Source organism: Apteryx mantelli, chromosome 2, assembly GCF_036417845.1.
Source record: "Apteryx mantelli isolate bAptMan1 chromosome 2, bAptMan1.hap1, whole genome shotgun sequence".
NCBI classification, from domain to species: Eukaryota; Metazoa; Chordata; class Aves; order Apterygiformes; family Apterygidae; genus Apteryx; species Apteryx mantelli.
In genome coordinates, this window is record NC_089979.1 from 112,418,717 (window position 1) to 112,444,993 (window position 26,277).

General features: G+C 36.0%; 1 protein-coding gene across 5 annotated transcripts in view; it reads right to left on the minus strand.

The window, feature by feature from the left end:
- The window catches only part of SUGCT (succinyl-CoA:glutarate-CoA transferase), a 334,455-nt gene that overhangs the window by 254,957 nt on the left and 53,221 nt on the right, over window positions 1-26,277 (minus strand). For all 5 annotated transcript variants that reach the window (XM_067291226.1, XM_067291227.1, XM_067291225.1 and 2 more), the window contains one exon: window positions 14,028-14,123. In XM_067291226.1, coding sequence (XP_067147327.1) covers window positions 14,028-14,123 — 96 coding nt within the window. The remainder of the gene's footprint in view (window positions 1-14,027; window positions 14,124-26,277) is intronic.

Sequence of the window (26,277 nt, forward strand, 5' to 3'; positions counted from 1 at the left end):
GTCATAAATTCTAGTTTTAAAGGATTAAATTAGATCTGAGTGATGATTTAAGCCTTGTGAAGACCCTCCGCTCAGTTATCAATGCAGTCTGAAACTAACTCACGACCCTCTTGATTCCTATGAACAAATCACAAGCAGACACTATCTTTACTGACAGGTCCTGCCTAGTTAGTCCTAGTTTACTGCTATTATCACTGCTTATTGTTTCCATTAAAATAACACCTACTGATTCAATCATGCACTACACAAACATATACTCAGTGAACTCATTAGCAAAGACACAGTAGCACACCAACATGGCAATATACGACCATGACTTAGCCCAGATTATGAAAAACTATGTCAGAGAGTACTACTACTCTTTAACCCAATGTTTTCAAACTTCAATGACTTGCTGAGCTTTCTTTTGGAATCCTTACAAAACAGTCTGAGGGAACTGCACACTAACATTTTTCTTTGTGAACTTGTGGACAAGAAGTGAGATACCAGAGTCTAGAAATGGGTAACTGCAGTGACTGCCTTAAAAAAACAAAAAGAAACCAAAAAAGAAAAAAGCACAGAGCTAGAAAACTATGAATCACCAACTTTGATTCCTGGAAAAAAACTGTAACAAATAATCAAGCATATTATATGTCAGCATTTAAAGAAAAACACACATACTTGCCCCAAAGTAGCATAGTAGTAAAGGATAAGTAGCAGCCGATATGGACTTGTAAAGAACAAATACATTGACTTTCCTTGTTCACCAGAACACAACAGGGAGGCCATATAAGGCCATACAAGAACCAGAGTTACCAACTGGTTGGATATCACCCAAAGAAGTTACTAACAATTTAATTGTCAACATGAAAGAATACTGTTGACTGGTTCATTTCATGAATCATGTTATGGTTCAATTCAATATTCTCATTTATAATCTAGCTACTAGAGAAGAAAGTATGCTTACCAAATTTGAAGATGACACACTAGAAGGAACTGCAAGTACTGGACAGACTGGATAGAACTGAAAGTGTTCTGGAATTGGTCTGTGAAGCATCATCTCTGGGCAAGACTTAGCAAACTGGGACCATTTAGCCTAGAGGAGACTGAGATGAGACATAACAGTCCATAAGGACATAAAAGACTACTGAAAAGAGGAAGGGACCTGGTTTCTCTGCTAGAAAGCTTTTCTTAGCATCTGATCTGACTCCTCCCTGCTGTAATTTAAACACACTTCCTTGTGTACCATGGAGATAACAAATAGTGAAGCACTAAAATAAATTGCCTGGGGAGTTGTGGGGGCCCAGAACAAATCAGGCAAATACACGTGGAGAGCAACGCTATTAAAGATGATCCTACACTGAGAAGGGCTAGCCCCATCCAAGGCTATTTTTATATGACTGCTCCCTGCTTCCAGAATCGATGCTAGCTCACGTACTTTTACGCGACACTGTTCAATGCTGTGTAGTCATACCCTGAAAGACGGGAATAATCTCTTTTGAAAGCTTACTACTTAACTATAGACCAAACAGGAGAAAAATAGAAGGAAAAAGTTAACTCCTTCTTACAGATGGAGGAGAAACACACAACTGCCCAAGCCACAGAGACTGTGAAACAACAGCAGAACTCAAGTTTCAAAGCATAGTTAGATGTGACAAGAAACACAGCAGCAGAGATTCAAGAAGTAACCATTACTCAGTTACTTGCTACAACCTGGAACTGGCGATTTCAATGAACTACTCTGCCTGTATTAAAAAGGGATTACGAACACTCACCCAAACAGTAGCATCACATTAAATGAGGTTGTAACAAGCACCTGAAACAGAAATGCTACAACTATTTTACAAGCAAATGTAGAGTTACATTCCTGAGTTTCAGTCCAATCTCTTGACCCCAAAATCATCCATATTTTCCTCTTTTAATTCCCACAAAGGTTTACAGGATGGGTGTTTGAAGAAGCTCCCACAAAATGCACAGGAAGCCACTATAAAAAACAGCTACATTCTCAGTTGCTTTCAGCACCCGATACTTGAGAAAAGAAAGTATTCAGCTATTTTCTCCTCATTATTAATCAAAATCACGGCAGGAAATAAAATTAGTTAAGAATCTCTGAAGGGTTTGAAAAGAAAACATTGAAAAGATAACATAATAATACACAAGTGCTAATGGGTATCACTAATAACATTTTCTTAAATGAACTACCTGACCAGATATATGGAACTCTGTTTCTGCCCATGCCCCTCCTTCTCTTTTGTGGATTAAATGCTGCAGTAAACACTGTATGTACTAAACAAATATCAGATTCTTTTGTGATTCCCACAGTAATGTGATGGTAATTTTTACTTCTCATTTATCCTCTAACTTTGACAAGTTGGTGAATGTAAACTGGGTATTTGAACATGGGTAATAATAGAAAAATCAAGTAGAATCCTAGAATTACTTCAAAACATTCAATTTTACATTTAAAAAACTCAAAATAACATACAGTAAGGATGTATACAAAGAGGAAGAAATTATTATTTGTGGTTTTTTGGAAGCCCTAGAACAAGGGACCCTGAGTTTGATTTTAAGCCTCACACTAAATCAAAATGCATTCACTGCCACAATGAGCTAAGTTAATTACTTGTGTGTACTACAGAAGGCTTTGTTGCATTGTTATAATTATTATTCATGGCCAAAAGTCTCTAACCACTATCATAACCACACATCCCAAGGATAAATTTGACAAGGTCAAAAATTGTCTCTGTTTAGAAGAGACATTATCATACTGACTGATATTGGTATTTATAATATTTTATATTCCTTGTCTTTATGTTAGGTTTTTAAATACATTATATAGACTCAGCTAAAGCTTCTCTACTCAGAAACACATCAACTTGCTGTTTGTTTATATTATGACCACTGAACATGACAATGGATTGTTACAACGCAGAATCACAACTAATATTAACTGACTACATATCAGCTGGAGAGCAAATTAAAAATTAACCTTGTGCCTCTTTTTTATTTTTATCTAACAAAGAATAGGCTTTCTACTCAGATAATTTAATGCCTGCTTTTCACCCTGGTAGTTTTCTACAATGTGAAATGTAAGTTGGGTCTTCCATATTTTTGCTGGGCAACTTCTTTGGAATCTCAAAGCTCATGTACCTAGAGACATCCAGGAAAAGAAAGATGACTAATGGTGCAAAACTAATGCCCATAAGTTTAAAAAGCTCATTAAACCCACACATGGACATCCTCATTCAAAACTAAAGTGCCCAAAGCTTGCTTTAGTTGATACAATCTAAGATCATGGTCAAACAACTGTTTTGGCTGCTACTAACTCAGATAAAGAGGTCGCTCCAGCATCAAGCTCTGCAGGTCTCACCAGACTGGGAACGATCAGTCAAACTATTCTGCAAAACAAGCCATGGTGAACAAAACAAAATCGGGGAACACAAGCACAGGAACCCCAAGAACATTTTAAATAGTAAATCAAACAGAAGTTGCAGCTGGTAGCTAATTACCCATGCTTAGGCATAGAGGCATGTGCTGTTCAACTGCCCTGCAGCTGAAAACCTGAAGAGAAGGAGAAAGAGCAATGTGATGCTGTTAAAAATGAAAGCAAGCTGTTCTGAGGTGCCTTAAGAGGATGTGGAAGCTCTCAATGCTACTCATAAATACGAAGAACTCACCTAAAGTATTCTGTCCAGACCTGGACACATCACTTTAAGAGGTGAACAAACTGGAAACCATGACACAGAGAGAAACACAAGTTACAAGAGGTTTAGAATATATAACTCACATGGAAAACATGAATGAGCTGGCCTCACACAAATGAGGACAGAGTACACTGCAGAGGAGCATGACAATCTTTAAATATGTAAAAATTTGCTATAAAGAAGCTCCAGTCAGCAAACACTGTGCTTCTGAAGTGATCATCAGCAAGAATAGTTTTGCCAAAACATAGAACTATTTTTTTAAAATGTAGCTCTCACCTTCACCCCCCCCCAAATCCCAATACAGGTCAATTAAATTTGTACAGCAAAAATCCTACTTATCTTAAAAGCAAGCAAATCAAAACTATTATGCTATTAATAGAGGTTTAATTTAGACAAAATCTTAATTATAATTTCTCACTCTTGTTACCATCAAGTTTTATTAGTGAGATTACTGGTTAAAAATAACTGTTTCAGCATCACACAACATTACATCAGAGTGTAGCAAAGGGCATGAGAAACAACAATAAAAAGCATTGTAAGTAAAGGCCCATTTTCAAAAGTAGATTTAGCACATTAGACTTCAATGCTTTTTTGTAAGACAAGGGGACTTAGACTTAAGTGCATATATCAGTTTTGAAAATAGAACAGAAGTTACTAAATCATTCAGCTCTTTCAAAAATGGTATCCTTCCAATTAAATTCTCTTAAGCTGTCTGCGCAAAGGAGATCCATAGTTACTATTGCAGTGGAGCTAAGCATATCATAGCAGTGCTGCAATATTTTATAGGAAATCATAATACACAAGTTTATTAGTACACATCAGTGCTTGGGAATTAACTTACTGACCAAATTCGTATGACATGTCAGCTCACTATGAAAAGGAACAGCCATCCTACAAAGGAGCAATCAGGTTCCACAGAAATATCCTTCATCTACACTATATCTTTACTCATTAGTGCTCAATGTCAAATATATCTAGAGATGCCACAAAAACTTCACCATGGCACTTCAGACTGCTGCACTCTCTGAATGTTCTCACAAGATTTTGTAAGTTCTCGCCTCCAAAGACATGAGAATAAATGAGATTTATAGAGCAACTCAGTTAAACTGGCTCTGGATGGTCACATTTCATAGTGGTGAAGCACTGGCTTCACGTACCACAACTAGATCCATCAAACATGAACAGAAATTTAATTCTCATGATGAGAAAAGGAAGAAGATAGCAATGACATGGGGGATAAGCATTGTTGCAAGGAAGTTATGCTAGGCGAAAGTAAGTGTTTTACATTCTTAAGGACAATATGCAAAAAAGTGAAACAGTTTCTAACACTGTTACGTTTCTGACAACAGATGGATCCCTTTTTGCCAAAGCGCAATAAAGGTTCTTAATCAGGTCTACAAATACAGTGAACCTTCACATTGCTGAAAGTGAAGCATCACTCCATTAAAAGCAAGTTCATAAGCAAGTGTTAATCCCCATGCAATGTAACATTTATCATTTTTCATGCAAGTGCTCATTCCAAAAGGATTATCACTTCCCCATCCTGCCCTCTGGCTGACTACACGGGGCAGAGAAATTGTTTATTCCATATGGAAGGGGAAAGGGAGGTTGGAGGAAGCTGTGATCTCTGGCTTCCAGTTTTGCTGTAGCTACTCCAAGTTGAAAGTGGGAAGGAGCACAGGCCAACCTTGCAGCAGTTGCTCTTCAATGAGAGTAGATATTGGCCTCCAGAAGCTCTCTAGCAACTAGTAACACATGCCATATGACAAATACAGAAAGAGGGGCCACAGGCACTCCTTGCTAATGGACTCACACCAGTATGGATCCTACCAATCTGCCTGACTGAACCATCAGCTGCTCCTTTATTTGTCCACACAGAGTACTTCATTTAAGCTTGGTTAAAGTGATTCTATTTCAAATGCCTCAGATACTAATAAAGTGGCACAAATCAAACACTGTAGGCACAGTTCTACAGCTAAAAGAGGTCTGTGTACATATAAATCCATTTGTGTAAGTTTATGAAATTTAGGTGCCTTTCCTGAATAGTTACGCGCCTTTTATAAAGAACTTCCCTCTGAAGTGTATAGAGCTTAGAAAAGAACACATTTCAAGCAGAATTATATTAGTTATAGGATAATTTTTCTTTCCAGGGGACGTAATCTCCTTAGCTCTATACTTAGGGCTCTCTTTGCAGAACAGTAACAGACTATATACAGATCACCTGGGCACTCTCATATAACAGATCAGCTCATGCAACAATATAACTGTAGCAAAAACATCTAAAGACAAGTTTTAAACTAAAAGGCATGTCAAACGCATCACAGAGACAAACAGATTATTATGTTTTAACATACTACACTTACATATAAAGTTAGCAGCATTGCATATATAAAAGCAGCTAATAATACTGATAATTTATACCCACTATCTGAAATAGTTCCTTAGAAATAAATGCTGCAACAGAAACTAGATTACATGAGTGACATCTAGTGGACATACTCTTTCATAACAATCAACATATCCTAATCAAAAGTGTCACAGACTTCACAGAGGAAAAGCAAGTTTCTGAAGATCAATTAAACAAAGATTAAGAATTTTCCTGGGTTTTTATTTATTCGTTTTTCTGCCTTCATGAGCTTAATATCATCATGTGAACATGCCTTAATCTCTCCTATATCCCAGAAGTGAGTTACCATAAATCACCAGCTCCTCAAAATCTTAAATACACATAGCTTTGAAAAGGATCTGGGACTGTGGACACCTTGCCGGAGTCCTCATTCATTTCTGTCATTTAAGGTAACTCTTTTGTGTTTATTCACCATTACTAACCAGAAATAACAGCACCGTACACAAGGGATTATGGTGTTTTACAAGGATTAATAGCTATTTGTATTGCCATTGTAGCTAGAAACATATGCAGGATAATTATGTCAGGAGTCATTGGGCAATAATGTTGCACACGAACTTCTGAGTTCTCTTTCACACTATTTAATCATGTTTCAGCTTCTGAGTTGCTGCATTGTGTTGTTATATAATGACAGTAAAAAGCACTTTCAGGAGAGCAAAAGGAAAGTTTATTCTTCTGCCTTAGATCTGATAAAGCAGAATAAAGTAAGGCAGTGATTCAGCTGCAGTAGAGATCTCCTCTGTGGGCCCAGAGATCCTACTCCTATCTCCTTCCAGCCAGCTACAATTCAAAGAGCAATCTGCTGAGCTTCTGTTGTGCTGTCCTCTCTAAGGATTACAATGTGACATGGATATGCATAGCTCTTCTGTTCAGTAACCCTGCAACATGTCAGTGCATTCATATTTGGAGGCTAAACATGCATGTTTGTAAATAATGCAAACTTGATCCCTCATCCTAGCAGTGGAAGAAAGCAGAGGAAACTATGAACGGCACACATAAAGGCAAATATGCCTGCCAAACAGCACTGAACAACATAGGACACCTCTGTTCCGATCCTAGTTTTGTTAGAGTTCTTTTCATGTGACCATGGGCAAGTGAGGAACTGATAATCTCCATGAACACCCAGTTTAAATGAGCATAAATACATATCTAAGTTTAAAGCACAAACATGTTTTATGACTGACCAAAAATAGTCTGGCAGGAGAAATCATTAGTTATTAATGTATTTATCTGAAAAAACACAAATTCTTTAACAAAAATAGTCTTGAGATCAAAAACAAGACAGCATCAACTATCAGCTATCATTCTTTAACAATAATTGCGATTATCCAAATCTATTTTGCAAATTCAAAGTATAAAACACTTGTAAAATATCTTGCAAGGATTTCTTAAAGCAGAAAGGTGCAGGAAGATTTCCCTGCGGAAAAAAAAAATACAGTTTCAGACTGTGAATTAAAAATGCATGTCATTTCCTTCCAGAAAGTACCCATTTACAGATAAGAAGCTGTCTATTCCACGCAGATACAAGGTCAGCTTCTTTAAAATGCTATCTCTGTGACAGGATGGGATATATTTGAATGAAGTTATAACTACATCTTACATTATGCATGGAGCACACATCTAAAACTGCCCAAGGCATACCTATTGATTTGCTTTCCAGACAGCTGCCCTGCCCAGGAGACAGGCTTCACAACTCATTGAAGGACTATCACAAGAAAGACAGCAATAGCGCTGTCAGTTCTGAATAACTGGAACTCGTTCCCATCCTCATAAATGGCTAGTTTATCTACACAGCATCCCACAGATGATTAGAAGCCGGTGGGGGATAGGTATTATACCTTTTCATTGACTAAAACGGCATGGAAACAGAACCCTTACTCCAATGCCTCCTACAATGCAGAGAGCCAACGATGGTCCCTTACAATCCCAGTAACACCCAAATATTCTTGTAGTCAGTAGTTAATCTTTATCATAGCAAGACACTTCCGAAGAATCCAGTAAAGAAATCTGCAAATGGAAACCTATGCAAAAGACCTCAGTTCTATGTAAGAAAAAGAAGAGCACTGCAAATGATATCTTTCTTGGTTTTCTGGAAGCCAGGATGATACAGGTCTTTCTGGCTTCTCTCTTTTCTTACTGTCTTGTAAAATAAAGATAGAAAGGAAGCAGTTATTTTTAAAAAGACTGTAGTTCAAGTTGATACAGTGGGCCACAAAAGTATCTGGGAGGTTGGGTATTCATCAAATAAGTCACGACAAGTATTTTGAGGATACCCAAACTGTTCTTTGAAAACTGAAAACATATGGTGGAAAGAGCACACTTTGCTGCTTGAGAGAGCAAACTTTCTATCCAGTTCATCTGTGAATACATTTAATTTTAATGTCAAATGGGCAATACTTCGAGCAGCGATATTTCATTGCTCAGAACAACAGTATAGGACAATTGGTCCCCAAAGGCAGTTTGAATAGTCTGGATGAGTATTATGCAGATGAGCGTCATGCAATAGGAAGGGTTGTCTTGCATTTCCTGAATCTAGAACTCCTCAAAAATATGTCTACGGATTTTTTTTTCTTTCCCATGCAAAAGTTCCATCTTCTCCTACATTGAGCTATTACAGACCAGAAAGATTTTCTTCCATATCAAATCAAATTTGGACTTATGTAAAAAGGAGAATTTCACACATAAAACTCTACAAATTATCCAAGTTCTCTTCCTTGGTGATTTTGACTCGAAGACACATTAACTGCAAAAGTATCCCAATAAAACCACGGAAAGACTGAAAAGAAAATGACTGAACAGCTACATTCTTGTGTGGAATAAGCAGTTTGAAATTTCTGAATGCCTGACATTATTTTGTTGTCCCCTCTACTGCAAAAAAATAGATAGCAATGGAGAGTTCTGTGAGATTCCCCAGGGCTGAGTTAGGAAAGTTGGTGCATATATGCCTTTGTATGAAAAGCATCTCTGCTAAACCAGTCAGGTAAATAAGAAACTATTCACTTCTGTTTCCTGTGCTGAGACACAAGTGACACGAGTCTTTTTTGTAAGACTCTTGGACAGTACGAAACTCTGTAAGCAAAGAATATGAGATGCAGATGCTAAAAATGATGCAGAAATGTTCATATATAGAAATGACTACATTATATTCCTAGTACCTCATGCTTTTTACTTCTCTGTGAGCTCATACTTTGGTTTTCACAATATATTTCAACTGTAAGGCCTTTGATGCAGCGTCAGTTTTCTCCTTTGAAGGAAATTTTAGCACAATAAAGAGCTGATCCTTACAGCATCCAAGTGATACTCTAATACAAATAACATAAATAATGGGTCTGGTGAGTGATGACAACGCACAGATAAGTCAACAGAAAATATAACAGAATAAAATAATCATTTCTTCCCTGTCTTGTGATTTCCCCTTCTGCATAGAATGGGTGTGCGCTTTGCGTATTCTGAAAATGTGAAATATACTTGAGAAGACCCCATGATCTATAAAGTGGGGACAGTGATATCACTGACAGCACTTCAAGGAGATGCTGGATCACAATGATGTCATGTTATCCTCCAGGAAAGAGTTGGATAGACAACATGGGTTGAAGGGAAGCTGGAGAAAAGCTACATAATAATGTGTTTGTAAAAAGTGGATCCTCACTGACCAACCTTGAGAAAAACTGCTTCTTTGGTTTTAAAAATAAAGATGAAAAATATAAAAAGTTTAAGGCAACTGAAAGGTTCTCCGTAACTGGGCAGCTGATCTGCAATAGTGGCCTTTAGCTGACCGGCTTGTTTGAAAACTATTCACTCTCCTTAATCTAGTTTGAAGATGAATATTAAAATACAAGCTTGGAATGGAAATAGTATTGTACTCACAAGAGATTTTTTCGGAGAGAGAAGGACCAAGAGCAAACAGCCCTTTAGCTGAAAGTTTACCTCTGAAAGCAGGATTTTAACCAAAGTGCTGTCCAATTGGAAGGGCAGCTGATGGAAGGGTGATAAGATGCCACAGGAAACATCCTGTAAACATGCATGTTATGATAGACTCCTTCAGAAGAATATCCGTTCTGGGTAGTCCCGCTGGAAGATGAAAAAGGGAATCTCTAGATCTCCAGCATGGTACAGGCAAGAAAACAACGTTGGAGAAACCATGAAAATGTGGAAAGACCTTATCACCCTGAATTAAACAGTAAAATAAAAAGACTTTACTTTTCAGCATAATTACATAAACCGGATGCTTTTAAGCCCCTGATCTCCTTTGGATAATCATGGAGCAGCTGTAGCTAGGCAAAATGGCAAATTATAAAATCTTGTTTTAAAAAATTGCACTAATTACCTGTAAGATTCAGCCCAGACCTCAAGATTTAAGTTTTAAAATTTGAAACTCAAAGCAAACTAGGATCTGGTTATATAGAAGAAACTATTCCTCTATTATGTACTATCACAGCAGTGACCTGTTCAAACTACACTCCTCTGATTAAAAAGTTGGTATGCTCAAAGCAGGTCATTTCTCATGCAGGGTCCAGCATTCTAAAATTTACTTCTGATCTATGTTTATTAGAATCTAGATTTTTTTCATCTCTGTGGTGCACTGTAAAGTTCACCACTGTTGAAAACCTATGGCAAACATATATACACAGCTTTTACCACAGAAGAGATTGTGTCCTGAAAAGAAGCTCAAATCCTTTCCTTTGGGTACTGGTGATGAGCAAATAGAACTGAAAGCCAGACATTTCAGGTGATTATGCCACAAAGGGAGCATATTATTAGCAAATTAGCAAAACCTTAGAAGAGTAGGAAAGCCCTGGTGCAACAAACTTTATGACTCTTATTATAGGCTTGTTGCCTGGACTAGAAATGGATTTTTAAAAAGGCTATATACCTTGGTTTATCACTGTTTATAATTAAAAATAATTTCAGGAAGGAGAAAACCTAGCCATTCATTAATGCTCAACTTCTATGTTTTTAAATGCAATGAAAAGTAAGAAAGGTCAGTCTTGAAATAAAGCACTTCATGGCCAAATTATGCTGATAGTGACAATCAAGAAGCCATATGGAATTCAGTGAAATTACAGAGATGTACTCAAAGCAAAATTTGGCCTTGTAAATAGAAACCAATGGAGCCATTTGCAAAGATACTCTGGCCAAAACTATGAAATTGAAGCTCAATGAAATAAAAATCACAATAGCTTTGAGTATATACGCTGTTGAGTGCATGAAACAGCATTAGAATACTTGGATATCAATTATAAGCAAAAGATTTACTAGTTATATACACATTTAAAATGTTTTTAATGCATATTTTTTATTAAATTTTGGTTAGCACTCTGATGCGAATCTAAGACTTCTGTCACACAAACAGGTTAAACTGTTTAATTTTGCCTTTTTAATATCTATAAAAATATAGTCTTCCCTGATTACCCAGTCTCCCATGGTTTAACATCAGTTGACATTTTTAAGTGACATTGCAGGCTCTGTATCACTTCAAAGTTGTAATTTGCTACCTCTGCGAAAACTTAAAATACATCAAATGGAAACAAAATAGAAAATTTAGGTCCTAAGAAGAGGAAAAAAAAAGTTCGTTACCATGTTTGTTCTGAATTATATCCAAACAACTATCTGAAATGTGATTTTTCTTATTTGAACAAATTAAGTTCATTTGCCCAAAATATCTTGAAACAAACAATTATCCATAAGAGAAAGCACTATGATACTTATACTTAGTAAGCAAAAGACAGTATATTAAGTAACTAGGACGTGAGATGAAAGTCAGGTTTCAGAGTTCTATTGTAAACTATATTAAAAATGAGCTATAGAAACAGCTATAAAAGCAATATCATAGCAATGGTGAGAGTTAATTCAAGTTTCTAAAGAGCTTTGTAGTCCAAGTATAGCTTATGCTACCAAAGTGAAAAATAAGCTCTAGAAAGCATAACATACTTATAGTTACTATCAGAATTATAACCATGCTAACTAATGGGATGTTAACAGATGAGCCATAAAAACACTAAAAAACACCCACCTATAGTAAATACATCATAGTTATTGGGGTTTGAATGTGAAAATGCAGATTAAAATTATCTATATTAATATTTCTAATAGCTACTATATTGAGAGAAACACAGGAACCACATTTTAGATTGGATTTTTACAAAAAAACAGGTGTTCACATATTGAATAATCTAGATTAAACCCGACAATAGCTAAAGTAATCTCCTCCACGTTCTTATACCTAGAGAGTTATCTACGCAAAATGAACAAAGGGTACCACATGTATGCATTTCTGTTTGTTTTGACTGTGGAAAAGCAAAGGCAAAAGGAGAAGCCAAGTTTCACTTATTCAGCCCAATGCAATACGGTGAGATAAAAGATTTTGGATAGTCAGGTTTTTGGTTTTGCTCACACAAACTTAAGACACTTCAGATCTGTTTTGCGCTTTCAAAATACCAAAATTCAGAAAGGGCTGCACCAGCAGATCATGTTATAGAAACACAGCAGAATGTAACTACTTCTGCAGTGATGCCCAGTTAAGTTGGGTCATGTTGCATTGGAGAGCTCCATGCAAAGCTAGGCCACACTGTTACGTTGTGAAGATCAGAGAACTACAGCCACAGCTATGCCACACTACACCTGAGATAAGAATCCTGCAGGACCAAACTTGTCCTCACAGATACAGCTGTAACATCTCACCCTCAGTCTCAGAGATAACCTGCAATCTATTCCAACTAATCCAAAGAAACCATAGTGGAGTACGCTGTGGTATGTACTGGAAAAAATGTCTCCAAGCTCAAGTAGACAAAGCCATTACAAAAACAACTGATTTGGGTTTTAGACCTGAGGAAGCCTAGCTGTGATATTAGCCAGGGATAGCATCCTGCACAACATGGAAAATTTTTGCTTCAGACTTTCTACGCCCATAGGTAGCAAATTCTTTAATGTTATGATGGCCAACATTTTTACCACTAGGAAGAACAAAGTACATTCAGTTTCTCTCGCACCCTCTAACAAGAAAGGAGATTGTAAAGACACTGAGCAGTGTGTAGATGCCAGCATCCCAAAGAAATGCCGGGAGCTGTCCCTATCAGGATTTAAAGGATTCCAGCCAGAAATAAAGAAATCCACATTCTGTCATGATGAAGATATGACTATTTGATGAGAAGTGCCAAAGTTTATGAAACAAAGAATAAATTTTTCAGTTAAATGTAAGCCCAAATCTCTGTACATTAGCATGACCCCCCCATCAGGACAACAAAACAATCAGCTCGAAAGGAACAAAATTTTCTTTGTTTACAAGAAGAGTTTCCCCTACTAGCCAGCTGTAAGATACAACTTTCGATAAGTTTTTTTTCCGTGCTTGTTTATACAACAAAGGTCATGTTATTTTAAGGAATTTTCAACCCCTCATTAGATGTAGCAGATCATGAATTCCACTGGGGAGATCTGAGGTCTGGTTCATTCCCTCTCCCCTTCTCCCAACCTGTTGTCTCACTGAGCACCAGTAACAGGCAGCAAACTCAGTGGAAAACATTAAATATACAAGAATTAATGGACCTTTACATTCATTAACACCATTCTTGTAGGATAATGAGGTAAAAATAATAAAATTCAGAAGCAAAAAGCTCATAACTGGTATGGAATCCAGGTAACGCTTAATAAAAAAAGGTCTGGTTTCTCTGCCAGATAAAAAACAAACAAGCCATCATGCGAGCTTTAAAGTCATCCAATTTCAGCCAACACCTTTGATCTATTTCAGTGTTCTGTTACTAATCTACCGCTGACAAAGGAATATGCAAAGTGCGCAAACTACAATGAACAGAACCTTGTCCTATCTAGACAGATACATTACAGAACAGTACAGGTCACAAAAAAGTGAATCAGTTCTCAGTCTCTTTGTATACACAATCATGAACGTCAAGAGCAAAGTAAGCCTACTGCTTCCTGCTTACCTGATACGGAACAATACTCCCATGAGCTGTACCCCAGCGCTTTGCTTCAGTTTGGCAATTAAGGTAATTAGCTGCTACGTGAGTAAGACATGCAACCTGGAAACAGAAAAAAAGTACAAGCATTCAGGAAAGTTCAACCTTCATTGACAACTTCTTCGATATTTCCGTATATTTATATGTGCTTTTATATATGGAAGTTAAAAATATTTATGTCACAAAACTATCATCTATATATTTCATACAAAAGTATGCAACACGTAAGTGCCTTGTACAAAGGCCGAAAGTCTGATGAATTTGTGGGGTAGAACTCACATTTCCTGAATTTCAATCCCATGCTTAAATCAAAGACTCTCTCTCTGTTTTCCCCTATCCTTCTCACTATACATATCCAAACTATGGAAAATACTTCAGAATTCTTCAGCTCTCCACATGATCTGTAATATTAATTAAGTGGTATCCCTCAATAAATCATTTGCCATTAAAAGATAAGGAGAGATTTATCAAGTTATTAGTCAGAGAGATAAAACTGGAAAAAGATTAATTCTGTGAAAAATACAGCATGCTAAATTTAGTAATCATAATCTGAGGGGGGTAAATATGAAAGTGATCTATACTTTGTAACAGCAAGAATATATCTTAGGAAAAAGAAGTTAACATTTATGATGCAGTAATGCATAAAAAAAACCAACAGAGATTCTGTTATAATCCATGGCAGATTTTATTATTATTATTTCTTTGGGAGAATGCAGTTTGTGACTGTATTTCTTGAAGCCAAGTAATACATTAAAGCATTACATTTCCCACAACAGGTTTTCACCATTCATCAGAGAGAATGTGTTTGTTTTATGCTATCTTTAAACTAGTTGTGACAGCAAGCACAACTATAAGTTTGTTTAAACAATAAGCCATGACTTTTTTTCCTTCAAAAATCTGTATTTTTCCCAAAAATCTGGGGGGTTTTTTGTTTGTTTTTAAGATTTCTCCCCCAGAAGGGAGAAATTAGGTAGGCTAACCAAGGTGTTTGTGCTATTCTTTGTTTATATTCTGACTACCGTCATGCCTCTGCAAGCATCTAGATACAGCACATTTGCCAGATGCAAAAAAGGTGAGTAAATGGGCTACAAGTGGATGAGTTTAATCCATATTAAAACATGTAACAATTAATTCAGAGTCCACTAGCAATACATGAATTACATCAAAATTTCTAGAAAAAAGGATGCCATTTCATCTTCTTTCCTTTCCCCATATATCCTGAAAAAGCAGAATGAATGTATCACTTGCACATTCAAAACAAATATTTAACTGTTAAGTCATGGATACACTGATTTAGTCCAGCAGAAAAACTAGGAAAATACAGAGCAAATGAGAATTTAACCGCTGCCAAAAAACCCTGCCTATCCATATATACCCACTACAATATGTAATACCACATTCCCATGCACAGTTGAAAAACACTTTGTATTTTGATTGCAGTTGCAGCTCATTGTATCCCAGTGTCACCTCATTCAGCTAAAACACTAAACAACATCTCATTTGTATTTCAGTATGAGATCCCCTGGAAAATCTTATGATTAGGGAAATGGATTTGGGAAGTATGTAGATGGGACTTCTTCCTTCTGGTTCACAACTTCTTCAGCAGCACAGAATGAAACACACCATTATTACAGATAGAATTTAATGAGTCATAAAAGTATGTTCCATATAATTTATGAATTATAGATATCCTAGTCCCACTGTTCATATAATTTTTCAATCTGGGATCACACTGCATACTAATACTGCCTCTACCACAGCAAATGGCTATGGAATTATGATGGATTTGTTACAATATTAATGGCTAAATATTGTTCTATGTTGTTTATTTCTTTAACATTAGACAGCTAGTGTGTTTCACACAGATTTTACTAATAGGTAAGACGCATCTACTACAATGGACTTCTACACATGAAGACACAAGAACGCCTTAAGTGAAACATATGCATTTAACTTTCCACAGTGTTGGAAGGAAATGTTACACCAATTTTAACTCTAAGAAGGCCATGCCGAATTAAAACCTTGTGAAACAGAAATCTTAACATATTGTTATTGAATACAATAGAACCAAGATTTCATTCCATTTCTTTGTTTGTATTCTATCCAATTGAAAATAGAACCATGCATTTCAGCTTCTATCCTTAAAAAATTTTTTCAACAGTTTTCCAAACTCTGTCATCCTCCTCGACGAGATGAATATTATTTAACACTGAAAAAACACAGGTATAGATTTCCCCGAAGCACCTGTACATAGTACAATAGGAAAAATAATATTCATTAGAGTATAATTTATATATTTATTATTATTATTTAGATTTTGAGTTAGATCATTGGAATTCCACCAGTGAAGCTTCTGTTCAAAGACTTGTCTCAGTAGCAACAGACAGCAAATGCCAGGGACATCAGAAGCTTAGTAAAGGCTGAGCATTCCTGGAACTAGAAGTTGCCTAGACTACATCAAGGCCTCAGTTCAACACGTATTTAGTCTGCAGTACAACTCCATTTCATCCACTGTACTCATCGTTTGCTTAAATACATACACTTACATAACCTCTTGAAACTCTTTTACTTATTGTTAGTTTTTCGAAAAAGCACGAAGAAAAAGGCTTTCAGTTCCCTTTGACTTTTTTTGCCCAAGTTGGGCATCTTATTTATAAAGTCAAATTAGCCAGCCAAAAACTATTACTATTACTATTATACAAATAAACTTCTATTGACTACATCGAAGAAAGCATTTCGGTGCTTTGTATTTTATGCACCAACTCACTTAGTTAAGTGAACTCTTTGGCAATTTTCCCCTTTATTAATAACTCTCCAATGAATTCAGACTTAAAGACTTTATTCTAGTTCCACTGTACCATGAAACTGTTACAGATAGCCCCAGGACTACCTTGCATTTTTTCTCTCCCTTCCCGAATCTGTTCATTCTTTTTGCTCTCACACCAAAGATACCATCTACAAAATATTGCAGTATGTCAAAACAAAAATAGGGTACAACTTTATTACAGATACAGTAATTATTTACTTTTTATTTAATTTATTACAGATATTTTTAAATCTATATTTAAAACTTTCCTGAAACCATACCGACCCAACTCTTTTCTACTTTAATTAAGAACAAAGCCGTAAGAGTAACCTTTGCACTTGTAACGTTAAAGCAGATGTAATACAATGATACAGACATCTCTGTACTCAGTTGCTTGCAGAGACAGATCTATCTACTGTAAATGTGTATTATCAAGTGTCTACAGATAAGCAATTCTTTATTTCACATCAATAAAGGGAATATACACCTTAACATTCCTTTGTGATATTACAGTTGATGGCCAAATCAAGTATTTGCTTTACATACCTATGTAAACCAGAACAAAGAGAGAGCTGCATTAAGGTCTGAAAAATTCTGCTCAACTCATGACAGAATCAGACAGATGGGGAAGCAAGATATTAAATGCCAAGAGGTGAGCAGACAAAGAAAAGAGACAGAATTTCAAAAGATTTTTTTCAAGATAGCACATCAAACATAATTTATTACAATGAATTCACTGACTCAATCAATCATTTATGTGCAAGCTCAACAAGTGTATATGAATAACAAAACGAGACAGGTAAGTGGAAAGAGAAGAAAATAACATTTTAATTAGATTCTTTACTTTCTTCTCCCTCCAATTTTGTGTCCCTTTTACTGTCATGTATCCTAACTAGGCTTTGACTCTTATCCAAATTATTTTATACTTTTTACTTATTCTTTATTCACTTTTTCTTAAAGTAGGCATGTACGCTGTATTTAAGAACTCTGAGACACAGACACTTTCCTGCAGCACAGATAACTCTTTACAATATACAATGGAACTAGTAACCTAAATATTAATTTGTAACTTAGTAGAAAAAAATCATCCTGAATAATTTCAGCGCCTTATATTGTGCAAAGGCCAATAACCTTTCAATTATACCCCTTCTGTACTTAGGGTATTCCATGAAGAAAAAAAGATCTTTATATACAAAAACTTTGAACATAAAACCACAATCCTAATCTGGTGTACATTAACAAAGCTCTCTTAAAATCACTGATACTACGGTGGCACATTCCTAACGACGATCTGATTTTACATGTCTTCACCCTTTTCATGTTGCAATAAATACATTTTGATACCATAAATCAACACTCAAGTTTGATTTTAATTTTGCTTTGGGAGACAGTAAGCAGTTAGCTCCTCCCTTCCTTCTTCTTCCATATTTCTATTGAAGCTGCTTCTGTGCGCAGGTGCATGGGGTGATCCTTGGCTGTTGTTTTGGAGGAGGGAAGAGGGGTCTCTTAAAGAAAAAAAAAAAAGATACCTTTTATCTCTACCCCAAAAAAATCAGTTATTTTAGAATAACCTCTTCCAGTTGAAGTCTAAGCAAGTTTAGCCACAGGACTTAATGAGAGTAGAATTAAGTCCTTAATAGTCTACTGCTTCTACAAGTAGTGTGCATGTTTTATGCTATGTCATGAGCATTGCTCCAGCTGGCTCAGGACATGGCATCATGCCACAGTGACAAGTGCTAGTCTACCATTTTTTAGGCAGGCATCTGTGTTTCAAATTCCTGCAAGAATTAACTGGGCAGTGGGAGCCACAGCCTTGCACAGAGGCATGAAAGCTGCCACAGCTCAGGGCAGCCCATTCCCCAGGAGCTCAGAGGGAAGCCAGGGCCTCCCCGGGAGCCATCGGTGTGCATTACCTTATGCCTGGGCACGTAGGGGACTCTCATCTAGCCTCGAGGTCAGAACTCGGCAGGAGCTAAAAAACAGAGACACAAGTGCGCCAGGACCCTAGGCAAGGCAGACCGCCACCCACAGTACGCGGCAAGGTCACTGCCTGCAAAGGAGCAAGGTTTTGCAAATTCATCAGCAGTATCCTACACCCGTGCAAGGTCTGAGCTTCTGCTGAATTCAGAAGCACTGCCCCACAGTCCCCCTCCCGCACACTTCTGTCCTTCCAACAGCCAGTAACACCAGAGCTGTTTCCAACCTGCACTCTGCAGTCCAGCAAATTCCATGAACAGCTTTGAAGGTGTCTGCAAAAGCTACCTAGGCAAGCAAGACTAACAAGCAGGCCTAGACTTGTTATTATAAAGCCTATACCCCTTTTGGAAAGTGGCTGTGATCACATTATGAACACTGTACTCTGGGGAAAAAGTGCTTTTCTTCCCAGTGATGCTGGTTTCTTGTAATGTGAACCTCCAGCAAGTGCTCATTAATTCACCCTTCACAAAATAAAACTTTTGGCATTGAAGCATACAGCAAATGGTGAAATTCCAGCCACAAATACATTCTTCTCAAAATAATCCTAAATGACAAATAGCTACAAATGTAGAACAGGTCTCATATTAGGTCCTGTTTTCAGGCTATAAAAACACCAGACACTTAAGCAGGTATCCAACTCTGTGCCAGTAATCACATGCAGCCTGTGGGACTGACTGACTTGAAGTCAGCCACCTGATCAAAATATTTGGCTAAATTCTGCCTTATAACAGAACACAGCAAGTCACACAGTCACAGAAATGATGCATGAGGAGCTACAATAAAAAAAAGTACATACAATGAGAAAACAAAGATATTTGAAAACCGTATCTTAAATACAGATTCTCAGAGAGGCAGAAAACTAGGGAAAAAAAGACTTTAGAGGCCCAGTGTGTAATAATGTAGGGTTTTTTTGTTTTTTTAAGTGTGGAAGTGATGGCTGAAAACAACTTCTGTTTTATTAAAAAAAAAAAAAGTTTAGACCATATAGACCCACTGAACCACCTTCGAACAGACACACAAGGCACCTGCATAATAGAGAACTATTAACTAATTAGAGGGAGTTCAGTGGAAAAACAAGGCCAAAAAAACCCACACTAATCCACGAGTGATATTTCTTTACATTAGCTATTTAGAGCTTACAGAAGACAAACACTTTCACGCTTCCACAACTTTAGCATCCAGTATGGAGATCATCTCTTGAGTAAGATTCAAGTATGATTAATAATAGCAAAGACTTGATGCAACTAACAGACATAGGACTAGAAATTTAAAAAATATACTTTATTCAGCACACAGTTCCATGAGAAAGTGAATGGCAAGTGGACTTCTATGTCCATAGTCTCCACTTAAAAACAAAGCAAAAAAAAAAAAATCCACTCAAATGAATCTTAAGTGAAAGATCATAAACAAACCTGACTGTATAATCTATTAGACAACACTGTCATGAAACAGTAAATAAAATGATTTCTTTTAAATGAGCTCTGGTTGAAGCAAGCAACTTATTTTTAAATGAAGAATCATCCATATTTTCTTAATGAAAATAATACTAAAAAGCTTTTTTCTGAAGGCATAAATAAATACATTACTTCAAAACACTGAAGAACTCCTGTTTCAGTTGAATTTTATGGAGCTTAATTTAATATCCCAGTAACAACTTAAAGGAATCAGTCACTCAAAAAAAAAAAAAAACCTAAAGAGAATATTAAAGTTTAAAAAAAATCAAGAACTCCAAGTTTCAGAAATTTCCAAATTTTCAGAAAGTTACCCTGTACAAGGGTGACTCATCTACCAAATTTCAGATTTCCTCTCCAAAGAATTGAAGACACTGAGCTTCTCAATAAAAGATTTGTAAAATATAGTAATAAATATTTAAAAAAATATATATATATTTTCCCATAGCTTGCTCCTGGAAACAGATTAATCCTTTTAAAGTTAACTTTTGACACAAATCAGTTTTAGGCAACTATATGACATGGAAAATTCAGCCAAAATGGTTAAAAGTTTGGCAAAACTATAAACAACTAAAACCAGACTCTGATAACAAGCATTATCAGACAACCTTAACTATAAATCACACTTCTACAATCACTTCCTCAAGTCTCCATCTTCTTTAAGAAAGAAAATATATTTGCTAAAATATTAAATGCATTATGCCCTGCATTTTTATACAGCTTTACCAAGTCCAGGCAAAATTTAACTTCAGAACAGTTTTGTCTTTTGTGTTTTATACAGCTACTTAATATTATAACATGTATTATACCCAAATTACAACCTTTCCCATTAAGAACCTATGCATTTAATATGAATCACAACTTAAAATATATATCTCTTTTGAACTCTTTTAATGATGTCTGGTTGTATTCAATAGATTGTTTACAAAATAACACAGAGGAGGTTATTAGAGTGGCTTCTATACATGCAAAGAACTCCAAGCATACTACTAAAGCAAAGAACAATTTAAGCTTAAAAAGGGTAGCTAAATTTGACAGCTGAGAATAAAAAGAGCAAAATATGTAAATAAAATCCATACAAAGATTTTGCTCATATAAAAATCAATTATCTGCGAGAACAAGCATTAAAACAACCACAACAAATTTTTCGTATCATTTGTAATAGAGTAATATTAGAGTAGTAGTATATAAAGGCTCCAATTTGGGATACTACATACACTTTGCAAAGGATTCTTTCGTTTTACTGAATAAGTAATAAAGATGCTTTTCCATGCAAAGCTGCCAACATCCAAAAGAAGTTGTATTAAGTCACTTTTCACCTTTGATCTTACGAATTAGAGACAATGCCATTTGCAATGAAAATATGCATGCACCTAACCATTTACAGCACTCATCTTTTTTGTCTCCACATCTATCATCATCATTAATACTCGCATAAAAAAGGATCTTTAAGTGAGTTTGTCTGCTCCTGATAAAATTATCTTCTTCTCTGTGGAGTATTATAACTCCCCCAAAATAATAGTAACATCAATAGCTTGTTCTGTAGCAGTATGAACAGGTAGATTTTTAGATTTCTTATTTGATACATAGGTAGACACCTACTGAAATGAGCCATGCCTATTTGGTTGGGTGAGAAATGTGAAAATATTCCACTTCTCTTACCAAAGCCTAGTCTCCACAGGTCATAACAACAGTCTGAACAGTAACAAAGCCAGTGCTTTCAGGGCACCTAGGTTTTATTCAATGCCTTGTTCAAACTAGCCCAGAATACATCTACACAACAGTAGCTAAAATACTTGCAGATACACAGAGTCGTTTCCACAAGAGAATTCTCATTATTGCATATACTAAATAAGCTTAGTGTTGTAGCAACAGTAGAAAATACTAGGAAAAATATCCTCAAATTAATCAACAGTGGACTATGAAGATAGTGGAAAATCTAAATAATAATTCCACAATTTATCACCCTGGCTTGTACAGTAAGCATAGCTTTTTGTCGCATGACTTCCCCCTGCGGAAGAATGAATAAACCAGTCCATAACTATTAATCTCCTTTACTAGGAAATAACCATTTACTGCAGGAAAACGCTTTAGAGAGATTGAGGAGGAAACATACGGTCAGAATTTCTACACAGCAGGTGGTTATGTCAAGGAGGTTGGTAGCTTTGGATGAAGCAGGTGATCTTTTTGCATGACTTCAGGAGATGAACTCCATCAAACAGCAAAAGACTGCTTTATTTTAACAGAAACATCTTTTAACAAAAATCCTGCAAAAGAACTTTAAAGAGCGAACTTTGCTTTCAGTCACTTTGGTGTAGGCTCCAGGAACAAACTCCTGTTCCACATACAGAAATAGAGGCAGCAAGGCAGTAAGAGACGTCATATATTATATCATCTTGGTAGAAGAACGCTGACATTGGTTATAACACTAAAAGATCTTTGGAAGCTGCCCATTAAACGCTTTTATGCTAATGCACTACAGAGATGGCACAAGAAACAAACCCTGCAAGTGAGTGAAATGTTTGAAACAGTACGTATTTCAAAGCACGAAATTATATTTCTGTGCCTCTGCAGCATTAATGAACACCCACCATTCAGTCATCCACACTGCTTTTTTGAGCACTTTAATGTTGTCCACAGCACAAATGCAGTTCAACTACTGAGCTGCTGAACAGCACACACATCAAAAAGTGGCCCAAAGTTCTATGTGATTTGAGAAAAAATGGTATCACCAATGTGTCTGGAGTCAAAAAATGGCACTTTTGGCTGATAATACATTTTGAATAGTCACAAATTTGTACATGATTCTCTGAAAAAAGGAATTTTTTCCTTAGTAGAGCTAGAGATCTATTTAAATAGTACCTCAGAAAACAGAATATTATATTACAGGGTAAACTTGAATTAAGTTACAAAATAATTTTACATTTTATGCAATTTTCATCAGAGAAATCTAGTTATTAATACTCATTCCAAAGAAGGCAAAGCATTTTTACAAATAACTGAACTCTGCCATTTAGGTATGTTTTTAAAATCCTAAAAAAGATGCTGAACACTTATATAACTTTCACTAAAACATAATTCATTACTAACCACAGGCTGTGAAGGGTTTGCAATTTAATTGATGAGCTGGAAACAGTATAGCACAGAATAAAACAAACAGGCAACAACACAGAGTCATGGCAGCATTATTCCATCAGACCAAAGAAGTCATTAGTTCAAATCTGTTTCAGCATCATATTTTACTTCACCTTTTTATAAATTATAATCTATGGAGAAATTACAATCAGAGCTATTTGAGGCTATTAAATCAATCACTGTTCAAGCCTTAGCTAGCATTCCATCAGCATCTCCAAAAACAACAAACTTGCTAAGGTTTATTAGATTTCCAGAGGTTGAACGCATGGAAATTTGTTACTTTACTTAATTAAAATTTTCCATGACATAATATTGAAACCTCTTCCATGCAGTTACAGCCCCTTCTCTCACTTTCTATATAAACTAAATAGTGCAAAAAATGATGAAAGGCCCTATCCAGTGGACCGACCTACAAAAGAACTTCTGAAGACTTCAAGAGAGTTTACAGAGAGGTCAGCTTTAGGGCTACAAGTGCTTATTCTGCTACTGGTTGCTTAAATCATTGCCACTTCTTTTGAACTACTTAGGTTATCCTTCTCCTAATCCTTAGCCTGATCCTGAAATATGATCCACTGGTAATAAACTGCAATAAACATCTTGATTCCATTTCCAGAATTACACCCGTATTCAAAGGTCATCTAAATAATAAACTCACCAGAACAAATGTGTCCCTTTGTTTTCAAATCCTCTCCTTACCCACTCCAGATAGCTATTTTTATTTTTTCTATGTATTAAAAGGGCATATTTTTTCCTATCTCCTTCCAAGTCTTTCCCTAATTGATGACAGAGGTAGCTCAACACAGGAAAATGAAGCTGTAACACATTCGGGCTTAGTTTCATTAGCAAGAGAAACAATAGTAGCAAAGACAAAAAGGCAGGGGCTTTAGCTAGCAGCTAAAGAAGAAATTCCCCTCGGACTCTGGGGATGCACTCTACTTGTGTTCACTGAAAGCCACTAAATCCAAGATCCAATTGGCATATGGTCTACCAATGACTTTTTGCATAATTAATCATTAGAAATCACAACTCACATTCCACAGAAGCCAATATTAACTTGAGCTGCCGTTTCTGGTCCTGGTCTACCTCAGTAAAGCGCTGGGTACTTAAAACCATGAGGGATAAAATTTGTTCTTAGTTATACTGATGTCCTCAATGGAAATATCAAGAATAATAGCCAGAAGAGTGTTTGGTGCACAATTAATATTTTAAAAGATGTTCAAATTAGTTTACCATTTATTATCTCACCATATCAGAGCTACACAGTGAAAGACATGTCTCCACATAGTGCGCACACATATTTTTATCACAAGAGAGAATAAGATTGTAGTGTTTTGCAAAGGTGATGCTGTATAAACTTGAAAAAAGAACTCCTTATTCAAACCACAGCCAAAACAAGACAACTGTGTAACACTCCTATTAGCCAGCATCCAAGTTCACCAGCAACAATGACCTCTGAAAAGGCAGATTTACTTTCTGTATTCAGTCAGCTCACAACTCTCAGTTACCAAGCAGAGAAGAAACAAGCTGCAGTCAAGATATCTGAACAGTATCTGAGTTCCAAGACTGATACTTATCACACAACTTACTATTCTCTTAACAGCTCAGGGATCCTATGATACAATATATGCCCTACTGGCACCACTAGAAACACCTTAAATAGATAAAGCATTAAACACCATCATCTAGAGTTAAAAGCAAACCAGAAATGAAAAAATGAATAGTTTCTACACCTCATCATTAACTCAATAAACTAACTGCCAAATTAAAGCACAAAGATGGGGTATAGAAAATAACCCAATTTTTAGTTTTTTCTAGGGTCACTTTAAAATTATGAGAAGATGCAGAGTTTTCTACAGCAAATATAAACTAAAATGTAGTAATAAGAAGCAGAGAAGTGGCTGATGAACAATCATATAATACAAACAATATTAACTACATTATCCTGTCTGAAAAAAATACATTACAAAATCATAAAAATGTTAAATGCACAATACTTCTTGCAGATTTTCAATCCAAAACAAAACAACTTATTACAGTATTTCTTGGAGCCTGGTTGTAATTAAATACAGGAAGGATATTAAAACTTCCAAGGAATTTTTTTTTTAAGCCACAACAGAAGGAATAAGCACAATTGCATAACTGGAACCAAATCCAAAACCCATATCCTTCTTATTTACTAGCATCATCTAAAGGACACTATTTAGATGCTGACGCTGAAAGGTCTGGAGCAGACAACTGTAAATTATCTAAAAGTAAAAAATTTCAAAGGAATTGTATGACATGGGTTAAAAGTTTATAGATGAGAGATATAGAAAGTTAGTGTTCACTGCAAAACCACATCCTAGTGGTCACTGTATCTCTCTTCAATAAAATCCTAGAATTCTATTTTGTTGTGGGGAAAGAAACCCTCTTTAGTAGTAATAAGATGTTATAGCGCTATAGGGCAAAATGTTTGATACATAAAATTTGAAAGAGATGTCTTTGAAAGATATCCTAAAAATAGCATTATGGAAAATAGGTTTTCACTTATCAGATACTTGTTCTACACAGAATGGGTAACTAGTAAACAAACCTCCCAGTCAGTGTGATATCTCTTTAAAAAGCTTCAGATCTTTTTCATTGGCAGTTGAATTCAGTTCAATGCTCTTTACCACAATTACTAGCTTATCTGTCCAGGAAATTAATATCAAAAGCATCGCCCCTACCAAAAAAGAAAGTCTTGTGCATTTCTACAAGGCACAAGGAAAAGTGGTAGCACAGATACAGAAGGAAATGTACATGCTATTTTTTTGGTATAAAATAAACAACATGTTTTTCAGTGATTTCCAATCATTTAAGTACTTTAACA